Raw genomic sequence first — 22,496 nt, 5'->3', positions numbered from 1 at the left:
AATGCATTTGCATGGTTTTACACCAAGGCAAACAGACATAATGTAGCACAAAGCATTTCAGGAGTAATTTGGAGGTATAGCATATTTAAATTTCGACCTTTCATCACATCCCAATGCACTCATCACCAAGCTATTGGATTGGGGTGGGTGACTTCTAGTAGCATTTCTGCTATTATTCTATGTACCAAAACAAACAATGATTCATCCTTGATAAATTATTTATCAAGGAGATGCAATCCATGAATTCCTTTAGTCATTTGTGCATAGACTTGAAATTGCCTCTTTAATTGCTTACTTTTACCCCAATTGAACTAAGTATGTGCACAGAGAAGAAGACCTCCACATGCACAACAGTCAAAAGATGAAAATTTGCACTGCAGTTTATTTTGCAGTGTCATGCACAGACTTGTCTGGTTCAAATATAAGTAGTTCAGGGTTAGAAAGGCAATAAAAGCTGCACAAGATTGTTATCACATAAATATACCTATTCAGATGAACTAGTTAACAGGAATAAATTTCAGAACACTATTTTAATTCTTTAAAATTGAAATAATGGTCTTATTATAATTAGACACTGCAGTTCTAATGAGCTGAAATTGCCAAGGAGACAGAAGTGGTAGCAGCATTAATACCTTCAAAGTAGGTTAGTATGTCAACATTCATGAAGGCTGGCTAGTAGTTCTGTTAGTCACCAGCAGTGTTCAGGGCTGTGTGCCATGCAATGTTCTTTAGTGGGTCTTGGCAATTTATTCAGTTCTTTATTTTTTGAAAAGAGGAATTATATCTCTGGGGTTTTCTTATATAAAAAAAACTGCATCATAAAGAGAGTCAAGACATATACAGTTTGTCTGTACTTTCCAGCCTTCAAGGAAGTTTTGTGTTGCTTTAAAAAAATATAGGTAGTTTTAAAGAAAAGGGTCAGCATGATGTGTCAGCATGATGTAACATCAGTTCTATAAATAAAATGCTAGTTCATCCATGCCATGGGTTCTTTCACCTGTTTAAAAATAGGTAAGACTGATAAGACAAACAGCATGTACTGTAGTGCATGAAATAAGCTTTTTGAACTTAAATTGATATAGAAATCTATTGTCACATAATTTCAACAGTGACAGAAACTAGGCTTGCCAAATATTTTCTACATAAGACATTAAAAAACCAACAATACTCTAATAAAGAACCACTGGCAATGAAATTATGCCAAATTCTGGCAGAATATGGTGTAACTATCAATGGAATGGAATGCATTCTGGGACTTTATGCCAACGGTCTGGTTTTATCTGCATCAGACTTTCTTAACACTGGAAGGTTATTGAGTATAGAATTGGAAACCGTTTTTTAATGTCTCTGGACATAAGGTAAATTTTCAGCAATTGGAAATAATATTCTATCATGCTCCCCCACAACTTCAGGAAGCTTCCAAAATATTACAAATCCCAATAGTGAGAAAAAGCTTCAGATACTTAGGCATTCAAGTTACTTATCATTGATTGAATTTATTATTTCGGTCACAGACCAGTTCCAGCTCACACATACAGTATCAGGGAAGTCATAAAACACGATAGGGATACATTTGTGTTACTTATAATTTAAACAAATTACTGTATATTAGACAAATTATATCAAGGGATGGGAAACAACAAATATGGACATACGGTGTTGGAAACAGAACTCACAACACATCTATAAACCCTTGCAGGAACAACTATTGCCAGGACATGGAAATCATTACACTTGTTAACTTTGGACCAATGGCATAATGTAATCTGGCAAACAGCATTATTGGGAAAAACTGACACAATAATTTAAAAATAGCAAGAGGCCAAAAGAAACACAAATTTTATGCAGTGATATGGATTTATTGATTACAGAAATAGTCCTGCATATGGGAGAACATTACCCATAGTTTACAGCACAGTCTGGCATGTATGAAGAACATCTTTCCTTTTACCGTATTTCCCCTTTCCCCTCCCTCTCCTCTTTCTATAAATTCTAATGGATACAAAATGTCTTTTATTTATGGCCACCAATCTAAGCAATACATATTACCATACATTGTTTCATATTTGTAATCATTTTGGTATTTACATTTTGCTACAACTTGGCTAGTATATTCAGAAACATTTGAGTGTTTCTTGTTTTATTTTTATGTAATTGTTGCATTTCAGCGCAACCATGTTAAAAATTTTAAAGAAGAAAATGAATAGAAACTGTGTTACAAAAAAAAGTAAACACTCATATTTCCCATATTTTCTAACCCCCTTTATCATTGTATCCACAGTAGCTGTAATAGCAATTGTTTTCCTTCTCCAAAGTAATTAATAGCAAATCTAAAATAATTACCTCTCTGAGATCTGTGGATAAAAGGTAGTATACAAATTTAATAAATAAATGAATAAATAAATAAATAAATAAAAATCTATTGGTATTTTGTTTTGGGGTATAAGGCACAGGACCCATCATCATGAAAGAACTTCACTGGGTTCTGGTTAATTTCTAGTCACATCCCCCCCCCCCCGACCTTAGGCCTGAGAGCCAGGGCTTTTTTGATATTGTCACCCATATTGTGGAACTCCATTCTAGAGACATTCATCAGGCCTTCTTGTAGAAAATGTGTGAAGACCATCTTACTCCCACAACCAAATGAAAATTAATTGCATTCCGGAACTGTTTTTAAACTAATGTTATTGGGAGTTTTTGAAGATTTTAGATTGTTGATAATTCAACACATAGTCTTTCTGCCCATTTCATTATGTTGAATTGTTTTAATACCGTATTTTTCGCCCTATAGGACGCACTGGCCCATAGGACGCACCTCTTTTTTTTTAGGGGGGGGGGAATGAATAATAATAATAAAAATTCGCCCCCAGCCGCGGGGCTGGGGCGGGGGAAGCCCAAGCTTTCCCCGCCCTCCTCCCCCAGAACAGGCTGCTATCTGCAAGCCTTGCGAGCCCGGCTGCAACTCCCACTGGGCTCGCAAGGCTTCCGGACACCTGTGCGAAGCACGGGGCGTCCTCTGGAGGGCGCCCCGTGCTCCAGGCTGCAGGCTGCCGCCCGCAAGCCTTGTGCTCCCGGGGGGAGTTCCCCCGGGTGCGCAAGGCTTGCCGACACCTGCGCGAAGCACGGGGCGTCCTCCGGAGGGCGCCCCGTGCTCCACGCTGCAGGCTGCCGCCCGCAAGCCTTGCACACCCAGTGGGAAATCCCCCGGGTGTGCAAGGCTTGCCGACAGCTGCGTGAAGCACGGGGCGTCCTCCGGAGGGCGGATAGCTTCCTGGAGCCTGGAGAGCGAGAGGTGTCGGTGCGCACCAACGCCTCTCGCTCTCCAGGCTTCAGCGAAAGCCTTCATTCGCCCATAGGACGCACACACATTTCCCCTTCATTTTTGGAGGGGAAAAAGTGCATCATATAGGGCGAAAAATACGGTATATTGAATTTTTACAGATTTGCTGTTATGGGTTTTATGTTTTGTTAACAACCCTGAGTATTTTTTTTTGCCACGTGGCAAGATACAGATTTTAAAAACAAACCACTTACCCAGGCTATCGCTAAAAGTCTTATGATAAGTGCCAAACTACACTGTTACCTCATTCATGTCTTTAAGTAAGTGTGCTCAATCTGACTGCTTTTATTTTGAAGAAAGATGTTCCAGACCTGGACTGGGCCCCTGTGCCAGTAGTCTGCTGAAATTGACCCCACGAGGGGTGTCCAGATGTTTTTCTATAAATCTGTGCCAGTGTATAGTGCCCTCCATGTTTAATTTTTAATGAGCATTCCTTTATATTAGTGGATACTAATTGATATGGTTTAGATAGTCATAAATTGTCCTACAAATTTTCAGTAAAAGCTGATTTTTTTTCTCATTTCAATCCCAGTAAAAGTCTACTGGGCATTTCCAGTCTGTACAGAGAGCTGATCCCATCCTTCTATTCTTATTACTCTGTACTAATAAACATCCTTTCAAATCCTACAAGTGGCTTTGACTAGCCAATACATGCTGGAATTGATAAATCCTCAGCCAGCTAAGAGTCTGTGTCCCTATATTTTTATAATGTAATTGGATTACCTTTTACATACAAGTCACATAATCTGAATCCTTTCTCTTCCCATAACTATCAGGCCACCTCAGTGGGAGAGATGGGAAGCAGACTTAATTGCAACTTTATTGTCTCTGGATTACTGATAAATCAATCAGTCAGAACCCAGACAAAGTGGAATGAAATGCTGGACAGAGCCACGTTATAGTTTCCCCTTCCTCTCACAAAACATATTGCTTCTAGCATACACCATTGCATTCCCACTTCTCTCAGGTTTCCTCCAGATTTTTGCCCTCGATGGACACTCAATGTTCCCTTGCATCTGAGCAAGCAAGTGACCTGGTACTTTTGCAAACCTTAATGTTCCCTTAAATCTTCTGATACTTTCCTCTTGTGTGTGGTTAGTGGTTGGTACCACTGGCTGCATGATGATTGGAGCTTGGAATGAATTTGCCATTAGTATATACGATAGAAGGTGGTCCTGTGACTTTTGGAGGACCAAATACGTAATGATGAAAAGGTTACTTTCAAACTCTCATTCCCATACACCCTGATTGCAACTGGAAACAATTCATGTTTAAGAAGCAGCAGTGCTGTGGCAGGCCACAAGGGGGTACTACCACATTATGGTTGCAAAAGTGCAACCTTCCAGTGCTGGCAGGAGACTATGCACTTTAGCAAGACATGCCAGGATCCTTATAAATGGTGTTTGCAGTTAGACTGCCATATCCTTCTAAGGCAGAGGGCCTTCTCAGTAGTGGCGCCTGCCCTGTGGAATACCGCCCTATCAGATGTCAAGGAAATAAACAGCTATCTGACTTTTAGAAGACATCTGAAGGCAGCCCTGTTTGGGGAAGTTTTTAATGTCTGATGTTTTATCATTTTTTTAATTATTATGATCATTAATTCTGTTGGGAGCTGCCCAGAGTGGCTGGGAAAACCTAGCTAGATGGGCAGGGTATAAATTATGATGATGATGATGATGATGATGATGATGATGATGTTTTGTACTGGAGCCAGAAGACCTTGCCTGGATGTCATATTGTTTTACCTGTAATGTTGAGCTGAATTCTCAGTAATCACAGACACCTTCCACTCCTTTTTTTAGCACAGTAAGATTGCTCATGCTGTACAGGAAAAAAGTTATGGAATTATAATTACCTTAGCTAAGGAAAGGCTGCTGTGACTAGCATTATCCAGCAGATGTCAATGTTGCATGTGTATGGTACACAAGCTGTTGGAACATAACAGTGGGACCTGACGTGGGGACTCCCTTCTCTTTGCACGTAAAGCACATATCTCGCCAAAGCATTTGAAACGCAGAGTTGATCCTTCCCTTGAGGAATGTCAGGGATCAGGCTGCAGACTGGGACCGGTCACTGAGATGGGAACACTACTGGGTTGTAAACAATTCTCTTTCAATGATGGAAATGTATCTGACCCATACAAATTAATGATCTGTTTCTAAGACCAAGTAAAATAATGGTAGACTTACATGACACACAGTCACCTCTTTCGTAAGGGTCTCAGTCTGCTACTTGGCAGATTGCCAGCTGAAGACCAGCCATACGTTGCAACTCTCAGGCCTCGGTTCGAAGCAAACTTCCAATATTTGCCCACTCATACAGTTTACCATTCACAAAGCAGACCATTTGCAAATAGGACTTCCGTTTCTGAAATGGGCTTCACCTTCCACTCCTCCCCACACTCCCAAAATCTGCTCCAAAGAGTCCCCCACCCACCCAGAGCAGATTTTGAGGATGTGTGGAGGGCTGCAGGGTGGGAGAGAGAAAGTTGAAGTCTCACTGCAAAAAATTTGAAGTTTATACTGCTCGTTCCCATGGGTGCCACTCTCTGGACACGTCAGTAAAATTTATCTGAGTCTCGAAAAGTGCATAGAGCTGAAGTAGGAAGTGGGAAGGAGTGTCACGATTCTAACTTCCTTCTTCAGCTCTATGTATTTTTAAAGGAAAGGGAAGATGACTATCCTCACCATCCCATGATCAAGGAGGCAGTGGGAGGGGATTCAGATACTTCGTTATACCCAAGTGTGCAGAAAGAACCCTATAACTGTTTAAAATGCTAGCAACAGTTACATCCTTCAGTGTTTTGCCTGTTAGTAGACTACTAGAAAAAATGAGCTTTGTGTCTTCGTAGGGAGGGGTTCTCTACTTCAAGAGCCAAGGGCTTTTGTAAACTTTTATGGTTACTTTGCTCTTTTAGCCATGAAGAACCAAACCCTGTGTGTCAAGACCTCCTCTAGATTCCTTTTTTTCTGGCTCATGCTAGATGGGATGTTGTAAGAGTCTCAAGTGATTAAAATTATTCTCTGGGAAGAGACCAGAGGGCATTTAGGGAAAGAACAGTGTCAAAACAGCAGGTACTAACAAGTTAGTAGATTGATTCTCATTATCCAATGTCAGTTGCCTTAAGGATGTTACTATTTCATTCATCTCTTGTTTATAGTTTCCAAAATAATTCTGAAGCATGTCTCCTTTGGGCAAGCTGCTCAGATTCTTACCAAATGCCCTTTTGGTGCTCTTGGATGTTTTATTTTTGTTGGCATGGACTGATGTTTGTTTAGATATTCCAGACATCCACTCCCAGCCTACTATAGGAACTGCTGGTCCTATTGGATGTTCACGAGAAAACTATCAGGAAAGTTTGGTAAATTGGAAACAGTGAAGCTTAAAAGCCCAAGAGCACGGCAGCTTAACTATAGGGCAACACAACATAAAACATTTGAAGGAAACTGATAATTTATGTATAGCTAGTTTTGCTGGTGGTGCTGGTGTCAAGAAATAATGAGTTGTATCCAGGATTCTGCTAGCACAAGAGCACTTGCATTTCCTCTTCTTCCCTGCATGCCCCCCAAGGGGTGGTCCACCCCTCCAGAACTGATTTTGAGGGGGAATGGGGGTCTGCAGAGGACCGAAAAAGAATCTCCATTGCATGCTTGGAAGTCTGTTGTCTCAGTGGTTCTTCAGTTTTGGGTAATTCCCAATATGTGTCAGAATTTGCATTTGCACTGCTTTGTTCAGACATAATATGAAGAGTTTAATAACTCTTAATGTATTAAAATGAACACAAAGGTAGTTGATGCTCTGATGCTTCATTCCTTATACCAACTTTGCCTTTAGGTTACACTTCCAGCTGAATGGTTTATCCTTGCTTCTGTCAGCCGGCACCGCTCCTGTGAAAAGAGACCCACACCCACAGATCCATTTCAAAATGATCCTACAGAAAATTGCCGAGTTACACATATTTTGCGAAAGAGGATGTACAATCGGAACGAAGAAAAAGAAAAGAGTTCCGGGGGATTAAGTGATGCAAGTCAAGCCAACCTTTGTTTATACTTGGTTTAAAAAAGGAGAGATTAATCTTATCTTGGGAAATGTCAGAATCAGTAGCATGGCAAATACTGAATAATCCATAAAGGTTTGTGACATCAAGATAACAGATGGTTTGTTTTCGTTGAAAATATGTTTTAGCACCATTGTTCCTGTTCACTTTATCTAGCAGATCTTGCAAAACTCAGTTTGCCTTGTAGAATCTTAGCAATTTTGTACCCTAAAGAAAACTCCACAATAGTAAGCAGCAGCTGACCGCATGACGATAGATTTTAGTGCTGCAAATAGTCTAGTCTGCCTTGAATTGCAACTTTGCTTTGTTCAACAGTAGATAGCAAAGTGTATCCAAGTTATGTATGCCTGTGAACCTATTTAGAGCCCAAACAAAAATTTTACACTAGATAGCCGGCAACGTCAGATACGCGGGTGGCACTGTGGGTTAAATCACAGAGCCTAGGACTTGCCAATCAGAAGGTCGGCAGTTCAGATTCCCGTGATGGGGTGAGCTCCCGTTGCTCAGTCCCTGCTTCTGCCAACCTAGCAGTTCGAAAGCACGTCAAAGTGCAAGTAGATAAATAGGTACCGCTCTGGCAGGAAGGTAAACGGCGTTTTGGTGCGCTGCTCTGGTTTGCCAGAAGCGGCTTAGTCATGCTGGCCACATGACCCGGAAGCTGTACGCCGGCTTCCTCGGCCAGTAAAGCAAGAAGAGTACCGCAACTCCAGAGTCAGCCATGACTGGATCTAATGGTCAGGGGTCCCTTTACCTTTACCTAGCCGGCAAACAAAAACAAAACATTTTGCAATCATAGACACCATGTATGTGCACAACCAAACACATGCAACTGTGCACATGTGCACCACAGTCACATGTGCACACACATCTCTGGCAGCAATTTGGCTTGAAAAAAGTGTTCTGTTGTAGGTGATATGAGGACTTCTTTGAGCCTAAATGCAGTGAGAGAAGGGCAATTTTGGTGTCGGTGGCAACTGGGGAAGCAAGTGTTAGTTCTTGCTTTCCTAGTAAGAACCTCCTAAATTGCACACACTAAAACACCTTGATTGCGGTGAGGGTTGAACAAAGTCTTCTACTGGCTGCAATTTAGAATGCTTCATTCAAGCCTAATGATGGCAGAGGTGAATTTTTGGTGGAGGGGAATTAACTCTCCCCAGTTTTAACCCACCCATATTGCCTCCTTGTGTCACAATAAGGACTGGAAAAAACCACCTATTGGCAACAGTTACAAGGCTTTTTTCAAGCCTGATTTCGGCACCAGGCAGGACCCTGTAGATGCCCTAGGTGATCCATCCTGTAAAGGCTTCATAGAATGTGTTATGAGCAGTGTTATCTGGGCGATGAATTCACAAGCACTGGGTTATCAGAGTTTTGATTTGGGACAGATGCCACAGAATAAAAATAAAATCGGGATTAAGGAGTTTTCTCAGGATGGTGGAGGGTGTTTGTGCTGTGTCCCAGTGAGGTAGTGGTGGTAGCACTTCTGATAGGAAATGCTCTGTAGTCCGGGGGTGGGGGTGGGGGCGGGAATTGGTGTGTGTGAGAAATGTCCCTATTTTCATCTGAGGAATGTTGGAGGATACGAAGCATTATGAATAAAATGCTTGGGTCCCGATCCAAGTACCCATTCCACTAGCAGAAGACAGTCAAGGTGCTAGTGCAACAGGGCTCCCCCCTTCACCTCACCTTCCGTTTCTCCCCCAAATCTGCTCTGGAGAGTTTGGAGAATCCCCAGATCAGTGCGCTGGGAATGTTGGGCAATAAAAAATGCTTGTGTTGACACTATATTCTTAGCACTAAGTTGAATTCTGCCCCGTGTGGAGTTTGGCTTCTTGTGTACTTGTAATACAGATAAACTCCAGGCCAGGGGTCACCAACCTACGGCCCAGGGGCCAAATAAGGCCTGAGGGACTTGTTTATCCAGCCCGCAGTGACCCCCACTGCTGCCCACTGCCACCCGGTCTTACCGGCATGGCGCGGCGCGGCGTGGGGATCCACTTCCAGGGCGGAGGAGCACTGGAAATAGCTTGGCGTGCATGCGCACAGGCCTCCTCTGACCTGGAAGTGCGCCAGAAATAGCATGTGTGGGCATGTACTGGCATGCGCTCCCCTGCCCTCTGGCCCACTGCACAACCATTCCTGAAGATCCCCGGCATGAGGCAAGGAAAGCTTGGAGACCCCTGCTCCAGGCATTGTCTGGAAGAATCAGGTTGTGAAACTCAGCAGCCTCACCTGTCCCTGGGACAGTCTACAGGATATCTAACAATCCAGGATAGCAGTGGGAAGCAGTGGGAAATGACGCTGGAATAAGGGAATAAGGTTGACAGTTATGGTCAAGAAATGCCCTTTAAAATAGGGTTTCTCATTAGAAAAGAGTATCATTGTGCAAATTGATTATTTTCAAGAGGTCCTCAAACTTTTTCAAAGAGATCATGATGGAAGCTCAATATGCAAATAATAATAATAATTATTATTATTATTATTATTATTTATACCCCGCCCATCTGGCTGGGCTTCCCCAGCCACTCTGGGCGGCTTCCAACAAAAATATATTAAAATACTGTACTACATCAAACATTAAATCTCCCCTAAACAGGGCTGCCTTTAGATGTCTTCTAAAAGTCTGATAGTTGTTGTTCTCTTTGACATCTGGTGGGAGGGTGTTCCACAGGGAGTTATCTGGCGTATCCTAGGCCTGTTTACTGAGAAAGCTCTTGGCACAATAATTTGGAAAATAAAAAAGGAGTAAAAAGCTAACATATGAAAATATTTATTCTCTGCACATGTATATGGCAGTTCTGTGGTTTTACAGAAAGTTTCTGAAAGGTATGGCCTTATGTCTCAAATACAGTAAATACTAATTTGAGATCCACCTCATGTTCTCCCATGTTACTGCTTGAAGATGTTCTATAGCCTCGCGGAAATATGTCTCTGTATCTCCGCTAGTGGAGTTGTCACACATTGCGTTGCAGATTACAGACTGTGGAGGGGGGGGGGGGACATGATGAATGGTCTAATACATTTTATCAAGCAAGTTTAAAGGACAGATTTATTGCACACGGAAATTCAAGTGCTTTTTATTTTCCCTTCCTGGCTTAGCAAAAGCAAACAGAAATAGTGTGATGTAGTGATGAATGTCTTTGATTATCAGTCAGGAAGTTCCCAGGTTCTTCTCTCGGCCCACCCACATTTTTTTCGAAACTGGGTACAGCTTAAAACATACCTAGAGCATTTTTTCTCAATTCTGGTTGAAGCAAGTTGGGGAAAAGATGCATCAAAATGCAGCATTTCATGAGAAATGACAGGATCGATATAGATTGTGGCTAACATTGTGTATGCCCTGCTTTCCAGCCCTGGATGTATAGAAAAAAGGCATCAAGTGGATTTAGGTCACATTTTTTCAGCCATAGTCCCCATCTGCACTGTTCTGATGGTAACATGAGACAGCTTTGCAGAGGTGTTGAAAGGATGTGAAGCATTCTGAAATATTTTGGAAAAGGGAATATCCAAGTGCTCAGCCTGTGCATGATTTTCGTGTTTAGAAAACTGCATAATCACTAGGCATACACAGTTTTGGTGGAAAACAACAACAACAACAAAATTAATTAATTAACATACTTTTCTGTTTATAAGACTAGGTTTTTTTAAAAAAATGTCAAAAATTAGGGGGGGGTGTCTTATACATGGATAGTGCCAAGGGTGTACTGGCGATTGGTTGTTGCCCAAAAACAGGGGGCATCTTATACATGGTGGCATCTTATAGACGGAAAAATACGATATGTCTCCCATCTGACTGGGTTGCCCCAGCCACTCTGGGCAGCCACCAGCAAAATATGAAAAACACAATAAAACATCAAATATTAAAAAACTTGCAGGGACATTCTTTCTCTGAAGACAGGGAATAAAATGGTCCCTGGGGTTTATGATAGTTAGGTAAAACAACAGGTTGTTGTTCTTTGCACATTTACCTGAGAATACGTTCCATTGAACTTCTTGGTGCTTGCTTCTGAGTGAATAATAATAGAACCATTGATGGCATGTGTGGAAGGGTAGTTTTATCAGAGTGGCCTTCCCTTTGCCCAAAATTTTACCATTTTCAGTTTACATAAATCCCACATACTGTATTTAGCATCTTATAGGAACTAGTAGTTCGATGGTGAAGCCAGGACTTCACACGTTCAACATGACAGACCATCACGCTCCTTTCCCCCCACTACAGTGTCTCAAACCTATTGAGAACACCATCTTTCTCAACTTCACAAATTAAGTTAATTTGGAGATGCAGAAAATATTAAAAATAAATTGAAGGAACCTCAGAAAGAGGGGAAAGTAAGTCAAGTTTTGAAATGTTAAAATGTTTGTAAATTTTTTGAAAGGTATAAACCTGAAAAATCATTTTTTTAAAAAGAGAGAACACCATCTTTGTCCTTCAAAACCATATGAACAGACATTATTGGTGACTATCTCACTGTTCTGGAATTCTTGTGGGCCTTCCTTAGGATGCTAGTTATTAAGATAATAGATTTCTTTTACACTTTTAGCAGTTTTAAAATTAAAAATTGATTTTAAAAAACAGACACCCAGATTCCTTAAATATGCAAAAGGTCTGGGTGGACAGAAAAGTCTTTACCTCATGCTGAAAATACCACAAATATGACACTAGGTGAGCCCGTCTGAGAAGGCTAATTGGGGGAGCCGCTTCTGAAGAGGCCATTTCCTGGGTGGCTTTTATTTTTGTACCGTTTACTGTCTTCAGTTTACTACTATGACAAAAACTCTTAAATGTTACTTCTTCAGTAAAAAAAAGCTATTAAAAGAAAAATAACTAGAAAATTAACCCCATTTGAGAAATTAATATAGAGATCCAGATTTCATACGAAAACTGTCGCAGAATTGTATGAACTGCTAATAAGTGTAGAACCAAATAGAAATTAGAAAGATATAAGGGCAAGACTTAGAAATACAAATGGCAAATAATAATGTAGCTGTGTTTGTAAAGTATTATAAATATATAAACTCTTGTATGTATTTTATATTTATAGGAATACACCACCTACCTTGCATGCCTGTTTCCTTTTGATTTGTGTATAACGTTTATTAAGGCTCTTAATCTTCTCGGCACACCTGGAATTTGGCTTCAGATTCTGAATAGCTTCAAATCCTTTATCAAGACAGGACCATTTACAACCAGTCTGAGAAACATAAGTACTATTTTAACATCAAAACCAACTGCACTTATATCAATGACAACTGTGTAAAAAACATACTGTTCTGCTAACAGAATATAAAATAGAGTAATAAACCCATCCTTTATATTAGAAAATGGTATAAAACCATTGCATTTTTTCTAAAAAGCATTTAGGGGTACTCTCACCATTTTTAGTTCAAATTGGGAAAAATAAACACAGTGAATGGACAAAAGTAAAAAGATTCACAAAATATTTAGGGGTATGCGCCCCCCCCCCCGAAAAAACACTGCATAAAACCGTGATTAGGACTTGAAATGTGCATATATTGGATCAGAAATTGTGGCATACTTCTCATAATATAAAACTACCATTTTATTGCTAACATTGTCATTCATGGTCAAATGTATTATTAGTGTGCGTTTATATTTCAGCCATCCTAAATGGTTAAGTGAGCGGAGGCGTAACTCACTGTGTAACAATTAGGGATGGCCAGACTTGCTCTGTTGGAACTCATAATTGTCTCCCCATTTATTTCTCGCAGCATCATCTTGGTTGAACTTTTAACAGATCCTGTAACTCAGGCATCCCCAAACTCGGCCCTCCAGATGTTTTTGGGACTACAACTCCCATCATCCCTAGCTTACAGGACCAGTGGCCAGGGATGATGGGAGTTGTAGTCCCAAAACATCTGGAGGGCCGAGTTTGGGGGTGCCTGCTGTAACTGTTTTTTATTTTTATCTTCCTGTCCAGTCCATGCACTTGCAAACACTGCTGTGGCTCCCGCTTTATGATGAGCTGTCACTCTCTAGGCAGTACTCAGTGCCAGTACTACTAATTGAGATTGACAGAGTGGTAGCACAGCTAAAAATCAGGGTAGAGAAAGTCTCACAGAACAACAGGTTTTCTTGATGACATGCTATTGCCATCTGAGATGATTCTTCACATTTCTACATTACGTACTTTGTGTTCAATTCCTCTGTAGACCCTGTGCTTCCCTATGGTAGCCACTTTTAGACCGGTTACTTTAAAAAACCCCACAACAGAAGTGTGCTGTGCCCAACCTTGGAATGAACATGGGACGTTGCTGTTGCAACCAAGTCAGCCACTCAGTAGTTTTTTCAACCATTCAGATTCGACTTCTGAACTGACCAGTTATGGGTTTTGATGTCATAACTAATTATAGCCTTCACCCGGCCTGGCCTGATCTTTATTTCTATAAATTTTAAAGGGCAAAGCGAAACCAGATATGTAAGAACATAAAATTATCTGGTCTGAAGTGTAAGAGAGACAGATTGTTAAATGCTGTTGCAAATATATATATATATATATATATATATATATATATATATATGCTTTCGTAGATTTTCACGGGTACAGGAATGCAGGTTTTGGTGTCCTCGGGTGTCTTCCCGTGTAAAAGTTGGGGTGTCTAGGCGACGTTTCGACGAGGTCTCACTCGTCATCTTCAGGCTGGTGCCAGTAACAAGAAGCCGAAAGCACCAGCCTGAAGATGACGAGTGAGACCTCGTCGAAACGTCGCCTAGACACCCCAACTTTTACACGGGAAGACACCCGAGGACACCAAAACCTGCATATATATATATATATATATATATGATGTCTAATATACTTAACGTAAAAGTGCATAGGTCAGGGGCCACTTAAGTTTTATTCTGAAAATCTCAAATCATGCCAACTTACATGTCTTTAAATTGAGCTCCCATGTATTTGTTCAGCCAGGCAACAAACTCCCAAAATAAGCTAAGCTTTGCCAGTCTTATAAACATCGGAGAAGGACTTTCCAAGAAGGAGGGACGTGATCAGCAGACACTGGATTGTTATCCCATATACGATAAACAGCTCTCTACGGTTCCTTCATGAGAAAATGATCTTAGAACAGAGTGGACCATCTGCTTGCCATAAAAATGTTTTTAAAAGCCTAGCCTCTAGGGTTGAGACCATCTGCATAATTACTTAGCAGTAAACCCCATTGAACCCAATGGATCTTATTTCCAATTAAATAATTGCATAGGATGAGATTGTGCATCTGTTGAATGCAGTTCTCAAGGCATAGGAGGGGGAATGGTTCACATCCAAACCTAGTATGTTTGGTTTTTAAAAAAACTTAGCTCTGGTGAATATTTTGAAATTAAGAGTTATGTCATTTTACCTACAAGTCTTCAGTTTAATGCAGTATTTAAAATGATTTCAAGAGAGCATTTAAAGCTTCTTTACCAAAACCAAAAACAGTTGTATAATTCTAAATCTGAATTAGCCAAACTAAAAAATTAATACCGTAATTTAGAAATAACATATACTTTTGAGAATCCATTTGAAAAACATGGTCTAGTCCTTTGTCACTCAGAGATTATTTTTTAAAAATGTATGACAGGTTGACAAAATCCGACAGTTTTCCTGTAAATATTAGATTTCCCCCCTCATTTGTAGGGAGCAAGAGGGAATTTTGTTTCATGTTTTATGCATTTTTGGCTGTAGTTTTTTAGATATATTTAAACATATATATGTTACAAAAATGATACAGTATGATCCATCCAGATTAAGCACTGTTAAGTACTATTCATAAGAGTTCAGCACTGTTGATTTCTGTGAAACTTAAAAACTGCCACAGTTTCTAGTTTATTCACTTTGATGCATATTTCTCATTTCAGAACCATGCACTTTTCATGCTGGTAAGATCAACAAAAGCCATTGGGCCACATTTCACTTCTTAAGACCCCTTTGTCTTAATCTTTTCATAACCCAAAATTTATAACATGTTCAAATTTCATTTGCAAATCTCATCCTTGCAATTTCAAGAAAGGTGTTGATTTTGATATAGTTGGTTAGCAGATCCAGATAATGGTTTTTTTTGCAACAACTGTCTGGAAAAGAAATCTAATGAACCCACTGCTTCCACTTTCATATATTAAAAAATGCAGCACGAATATATACTGTAGATGTACAGTACAGTGGTACCTCAGGTTAAGTACTTAATTCATTCCAGAGGTCCGTACTTAACCTGAAACTGTTGTTACCTGAAGCACCACTTTAGCTAATGGGGCCTCCTGCTGCGGCTGCGCCGCCAGAGCCCGATTTCTGTTCTCATCCTGAAGCAAAGTTCTTAACCTGAAGCACTATTTCTGGGTTAGTGGAGTCTGTAACCTGAAGTGTATGTAACTCGAAGCGTATGTAACCTGAGGTACCACTGTATATGTTGAAAGCAGAGTGACTGCATGCTGTCTGTTTAACATATCTAAGTTGCCGATAATTTTTATTGGTGTTTACTGGTTTTAATTGTATGGTTTTATGTTGTAAACCACTCTCATTTTTTTCAATGAATAGTGGTATATCAATAAATTTATGTGAACTGCCCTGAGACCTTCGGGTAGAGGACGGTATAAAAATTAATTAATTAATTAATTAATTAATTAAAATAATTTGTTGGGGGGTGGTCTGTCTTATTAAATTGGATCTAGAGTTCATTTCCGCCAGTGGAAACAACCTCAGAGCGGCAGTGTGGGATCTCTGGAGCAGTGTGGGAGGTGTTGTTTGAGGCTCCAAGGGAAATGGGGAAATTGACAGCTATCATCTACCCCTCTCCATCAGCAGCATTCTTCTGCTAGATCAAAAACATTATGTGAAACAGAAGAAGCATTTTTGCTTGCGGAAGATAAAATCCAGGTCTAACCAGTTAAGTTTTATGTTTATTTAACATGATGATGATGACGACGACACTCTTACACATATTATAATTTTAAAAAATGCTCTTACACCTTTTAAACTAATCTGGGAACAACATTCTCAACTCCTGCTAATTAATAACAATTCCAAATAGACATGTTAATAACATTATTGGTATTAACTTGTTCATTCTTGCAAGAATTTTAAACAGGTGATAACAAATTGTTAAGAACAACAATGCTTATAAGTCAAGAGCTTCAATCTTCCAAGGTTTTTATAATTTAAGTGTTTTAATTGTTTTCTTACCCACTTAGTAGGAAGACTTAAGTTTACCTGAAAAGGTGGAGAAAAATGAGCATCAAAGATCAGCATGGCTCAAATATCTGTAAAAATAATATTTGCAAAAAAGACTTGTACACTTACAAATTCTCTGTTCAGGCAGGTTTTACTGTTATTCTGAAATGACAATATTATAACAATTTTATTATAACTATGATCATTTTGTAAATAGAAAATAATGGTAATCTAAAAATAATATTAAGCTGTATATACTTACAAGGCTAATTATTTTATTTCTGAACTCATTGACATTGCACTGGTTCACTATGTTCAAACAACAAAAAGCCACATAAGACAGCATTGTGGAGTTCATTCTGTTTGATGCCAGCAAAGTTGCTAGAGAGACTCCTTTAAATTGAGATTTGATCAAAATTCCGTTTTTCACAAGAAGTGGGGAAAAGACCCGTCTGAGAACTGAAACTCAGTAGCCATTTCCGCTTCTTCTAAGGTAACGGTACATTTTAGTGCTAGTAAATTTGGAAATGAGTCATCTGTGTTGTGGTTTTCCTTCAGACAGGGAAAATTTTATTTAACTTTTAACACGGTGATAAAATTGACTATGATTGAATAATGTCACCATAGGAAGCCATCAGTGTATAATCTTGAGGAAAGTAGGCACATTTTCCATACTTAGTAGATTCTTCCAGTTGAAACTTCCACCCAATATTGGAAAAACTGTTGCATGTATACAGCCTCATTCTGAAGATACAGCATTTCACCTGATTCCAAACTGTGTCCTACAACATCATGGAATTTTCTTCTGATCACAACTGAAGAAACTCTTGTTCTCTTACTGTGCTTGGCAAAACTGCACCTTGAATTAATATCACAGAACCTTGCAAGTGCTGTCTTGAAGAACTTGGATTACATATTAGGTCCCAAAACTTGATATATACCACTATGATAAGTTGTCAAGGTGCTCACTGTACACAGTAGCTGAGTAAGTGACGAAGCAGGTTGGTCAAAATGAGCCTATATAATTGCAGAACAATTGGTTCGTCTTGCTTCTAAGATACTTACCTTTCTACCCTGAATTTGCTGGGCTGTGCAAGTTGCAGAACCTGTCTTCCCTCGCCTATGGATAAGGCATTCTACGCATGTCACATTTTTATAAATTTTGAAAATCTGTAATCCGTCAAGTTGCTAGGCTTGTGACACATGCCAAATGAAAAATAACTTGAAGACAAAATTCATCATCCTTGGCTCCTTTTGCCTTCTTCACTTTATCTCTTTATAGCATTTATCTTGTTTAAAGCTCTGTTTGACACCCGTAGAGTTGTTGCAAGGAGAATGCCTCCCTCTTTCTGTCCATGTCTCCCTGTTTCTATGCTTGCTTCTCGCCTACAAGACTGAGCAGCTTTCCTGGGGTGGAGCAAGGAACCCGCCTTTATCCCTGAAGAAGTTCCTGTTGATGTGAGTGTGCTGTTTGTACCTTTTTATGCATAAATCCGCAAGCAGGGCCTAGTATAATCTTAACAGGAGTAGCTAATAATGTAGTTGGGTCACTCAAACTGGTAACAATATTATCTGAATTCCCTGTTTAGGGAAGCTTTTAATGTTTGATGCATTATTGTATTTTAGTATTTTGTTGAAAACAGCCCACCTTAAAAGGTGGTCTTATCTGATATCAGTTGTGTCAGTGCTTCTATTGTGCGTTAAATGATTAAGGGGAAGAGAAGAAACCTGTGACTTGTTAATCCTTGTGATTTAAACTTCCAAGAATTTACCCACTGATTTTAACTGTCTCTGTTGAATAATTTGAAGGCAGGGTGATTTTAGCAATTTTTGTTTTCATATTATCAGATGCATCTTTGAAGTCAATCAAAAATAATCCTTCCTTGATTTTCTCACTAATTTTTAAAAAAATATATGATGTCATAATGATGCTCTGACTCTCTTCCTCAAATTTAAGGAGTGCTTCGTTTTGCAGAAAGATATGTCTGGATCAAGCCCAGATAAAAGAAATCAAACTCACAAGTGTTCTACACATGTTTAGTTAACACAAGGAAAAATAAAGAAGAGATTCTGAGAAATTCTTTTAAGGAGAGAATTAGAAAAGATTCATAAAATTAACCACGTATTCCCAATAAGTTAGTCTGGGTTTTCTTTCCTTCCCAAATATGTTTTGATTTAAAATTTCCCTTTCCAAGATGGCGTGACATAGACATACTGCTATTCTTAAATCTATCACACAAGGTGAATTGTTTCATTGGATGACTTCTATATCCTGTGCTATATTTTACGGTGAATGTTAATGCTGCTGTTCTACTTTCCTTTACTTTCCTTGTTTATTTTATTATCTTGAGTGCCCATTCAAATGCACCTCAGAGATTGGTGGGACACAAGACCCTTTCCTTGTATTGTTCAAGACAGAAAGTGAGCAGGGAGAAGCTATATGGCTAAGCTTTTGGCCCTGTCCCCATGAAAAACATGCCTCCTAGCAGCACTGCTTCTTTGGCTGACAGCAGGGAAGCCTTTTTGTGTTGATCAAGAGGCTTCTCGGGATCCTAGTGCTTTGATTTCCCAGGGCTCCAGAATCTGTCAAAATCTCCATGTGAAGAAGTAAATGCACCTATGCTTCCCCAACTCAGATGGCCAAACTAAAGCAAAGGCAGGCCTTGGGGATCACTGCATGCCACTTTCCCTCTTTCTGCATGTAACGCATGAAGAGGGGATTGAGCAAGGCGGCTTCCGAAGCTCTTAAAAACTGGGTAAAGGTAAAGGGACCCCTGACCATTAGGTCCAGTCGCGGATGATTCTGGGGTTGCGGCGCTCATCTTGCTTTACTGGCCAAGGGAGCCGGCGTACAGCTTCCGGGTCATGTGGCCAGCATGACTAAGCCACTTCTGGCGAACCAGAGCAGCGCATGGAAATGCCGTTTACCTTCCCGCCAGAGCAGTACCTATTTATCTACTTGCACTTTGACGTGCTTTTGAACTGCTAGGTTAGCAGGAGAAGGGACCAAGCAATGGGAGCTCACCCCGTCGCGGGGATTCGAACCGCCGACTTCTGATTGGCAAGTCCTAGGCTCTGTAGTTTAACCCACAGCGCCACCCGCGTCCCTTCAAAAACTGGGTAGGTTTGTGTAAAACAGGCATCCCCAAACTTATCCCTCCAGCTGTTTTGGGACTACAACTCCCATCATCCCTAGCTAACAGGACCAGTGGTCAGGGATGATGGGAATTGTAGTCCCAAAACAGCTGGAGGGCTGAGTTTGGGGAAGCCTGGTGTATAAGAAGGTTCACTTTCAGCACTCCCAAGCTTTAAAGCAGCACTTGGAATTATGCCTTTCACTGTACTTGTACATGCCACACTTGCAAACTCTGTAAATAGAGATTGGGGAAATGTAATAAGTGAAATGGGCCATGAGTGGTGGTGATATGAGTTCCTTTCCATTTTCTTTTGTAGGTTTTTAGGAGGGGGAGGTTTGTCACCCTGCCATTACTCCTTGAAACACCTATCTATCTTTTACTCTAAAATGTAAGTACATAATCACAAGAAATGTTTGTTAGATGCAGTACTTTTTCTTTTTATAATTCAAACCGGAATCTATCCAAGAACAGTCACCGAAGACTGAGGAGGGAAATGAAGGAGCAGGTAGAAAACCAGAGGCAGAGAAAAATCCACCCCAAAAGATGGGATTGTGATCAAATAACAGCAAGAGCAAAAACAATATTGCCACAATTTGATTATAAAAAAGCAAATTAAAGAAACTATATTAGTTCAAAGAACAAAACACTGAAAACAGGCAGCATATAACTAACCATGTCTACAGTTTAGTGTACAGAAGTTTAAAGATACCTCACTTCAGATAAGACCATTCTTTATTTTATGAATAAATCCAAATGGAAGGCCATCATTAATCAATTCTGGATTACCCTTATTCATGAGAAACGCAGAAGCAGTAAAAACAAAAACATACTTCTTTATTTGTAGGACAATTACAGTGATCAATACATACCAAGCCTTAATAATTTTCTTACAGGGTGTGGTATAAATCTCAATTTGAAACAAAAACGAATAGCAAATTCCCACTTAGTAGATGTGACTAGCAATTGTTTGTAAGAACTGTAAAACAACATATCGATATAAGTACTGAAATTCTCCTGACAGCAGCCTTGTGCTTCAAGATTCTACTCAGAATGAACCCACTGAAATTAATAAACAGAAGTTAATTTATTAACCTCAATGGATCTACTCTGAGTAGGGCTAGCACAAAACGCATGAGGATAAGGAGGATATATCTTATATTCTTATCTTTGGGAACTCACCACAGTAAAAGTCAACTTGAAATAATTTAACATATAGGGTAGGTCAGTCTTCGCGAATGCCTGCAGTACTCTAACAGAGCAATCCAACCCCCACATTGCACTTGGTGGGTGTGAGTTTGGGCAGAGGTGTCCCTTTGACCAGCTGTCCTAGCTATACAGTGGTACCTGAGGTTATAGACGCTTCAGATTACAGACTCTGCTAACCCAGAAATAGTACCTCGGGTTAAGAACTTTGCTTCAGGATGAGAACTGAAATCACGCGGCGGCGGCAGTGGGAGGCCCCATTAGCTAAAGTGCTACCTCAGGGTAAGAACAGTTTCAGGTTAAGTATGGCCACACAAAGCCCTAAATGGCCTCAGTCCAGTATATCTGAAGGAGCGTCTCCTCCCCCATCGTTCTGCCCGGACACTGAGGTCCAGCTCCGAGGGCCTTCTGGTGGTTCCCTCGCTGCGAGAGGCCAAGTTACAGGGAACCAGGCAGAGGGCCTTCTCGGTAGTGGCGCCCGCCCTGTGGAACGCCCTCCCATCAGATGTCAAAGCGATAAACACCTACCTGACATTCAGAAGACATCTGAAGGCAGCCCTGTTCAGGGAAGTTTTTAATATGTGACATTTTAGTGTATCTTTCATCTTTGTTGGAAGCCGCCCAGAGTGGCTGGGGAAACCCAGCCAGATGGGCGGGTACAAATAATAAATTATTATTATTATTATTATTATTATTATTATTGCATCAACTTTAGGCTGCTTCAGCGATCTTACTAATGCTCACCTTCTGCCCCGGCCATGTGCGACAGTGCAAGAGATGCAACAGTGGCGGGAGGTCTGCATTGCGGCCTAAGCAAAGGAAAGCTGACAACCCTATTGTGCTCCAACCACTTAGATACTAAACTACCCATGTGAACCAAGTTCTCTAGAACATAATTCTGCAAATTTTGCAAGCAATTTCTTAAAGGAAATTAGTAAAATCCTGCCCTTGCTTGAAGAATGCCATGCTTGGAAGTCCAGCATGGCTCAAGTTGGAGCAAAAATCCAACTGCTAAGCTAGAGGCAAAAGAATTCACAAAGGGAAAAAGCTAATTTCCAAAATGGTAAAAACATGTAATGTTGCAACACAATAGTACTGGTTTTTTGCTTGTTTTTTACATTTTTGTTATTACAAAAAGTAGTTCCCTGGCATGGGACGCGGGTGGCGCTGTGGGTTAAAACACAGAGCCTAGGACTTGCCGATCAGAAGGGTGGCGGTTCAAATCCCCACAACGGGATGATCTCCCATTGCTCGGTCCCTGCTCCTGCCAACCTAGCAGTTCGAAAACACGTCAAAATGCAAGTAGATAAATAGGTACTGCTCTGGTGGGAAGGTAAACAGCGTTTCCTTGCGCTGCTCTGGTTCACCAAAAGCGGCTTAGTCATGCTGGCCACATGACCCGGAAGCTGTACACCGGCTCCCTCGGCCAATAAAGCGAGATGAGCACACAATCCCAGAGTCGGCCATGACTGGACCTAACGGTCAGGGGACCCTTTACCTTTACCTTTTAGTTCCCTGGCATATTTTGGGATATATCCCAGGCACATAAGTATGCATATATGCCATATGGCACCTGACAGATATTTGACTTCCAC

The 22,496-nt window shown here is 40.4% G+C and overlaps 1 protein-coding gene and 1 long non-coding RNA gene across 2 annotated transcripts; one reads left to right on the top strand and one right to left on the bottom strand.

Moving 5' to 3' along the window:
- The first annotated feature begins 575 nt into the window (after positions 1–575).
- LOC310839756 lies at positions 576–7,586 on the top strand. The gene is made up of 3 exons (XR_014561640.1): positions 576–643; positions 6,258–6,414; positions 7,175–7,586. It is a non-coding gene; the product is annotated as an uncharacterized lncRNA (long non-coding RNA).
- A 2,565-nt stretch (positions 7,587–10,151) lies between these two features.
- LOC310839732 (uncharacterized protein) lies at positions 10,152–17,993 on the bottom strand. Its single transcript, XM_083728669.1, has 5 exons — positions 16,824–17,993; positions 16,691–16,723; positions 16,574–16,600; positions 12,455–12,589; positions 10,152–10,377 (listed from the first exon to the last, which is right to left on the bottom strand). Exons 1-5 carry the CDS (start codon positions 16,917–16,919, stop codon positions 10,255–10,257), a joined length of 414 nt encoding a protein of 137 aa, XP_083584795.1. The 5' UTR covers positions 16,920–17,993; the 3' UTR covers positions 10,152–10,254.
- Between the last annotated feature and the right edge of the window lie 4,503 nt (positions 17,994–22,496).

Source organism: Podarcis gaigeae (assembly GCF_964106915.1).
Source record: "Podarcis gaigeae genome assembly, chromosome: 2".
In the NCBI taxonomy this organism is placed as follows: Eukaryota; Metazoa; Chordata; class Lepidosauria; order Squamata; family Lacertidae; genus Podarcis; species Podarcis gaigeae.
This window is presented reverse-complemented; position numbering and strand designations above follow the sequence as displayed.

Bases quoted from the DNA above. Each gene is read 5' to 3' on its own strand.
- LOC310839732 (XM_083728669.1), bottom strand. From the start codon at position 16,919: ATGAACTCCACAATGCTGTCTTATGTGGCTTTTTGTTGTTTGAACATA. The intron at 12,590-16,573 runs GTAAGAAAACAA...TATGTTTCTCAG, and splicing joins TAAGTCTTCCTACTAAGTGG to ACTGGTTGTAAATGGTCCTG. The intron at 10,378-12,454 runs GTAGGTGGTGTA...CCCCCTCCACAG, and splicing joins AAAGGAAACAGGCATGCAAG to TCTGTAATCTGCAACGCAAT.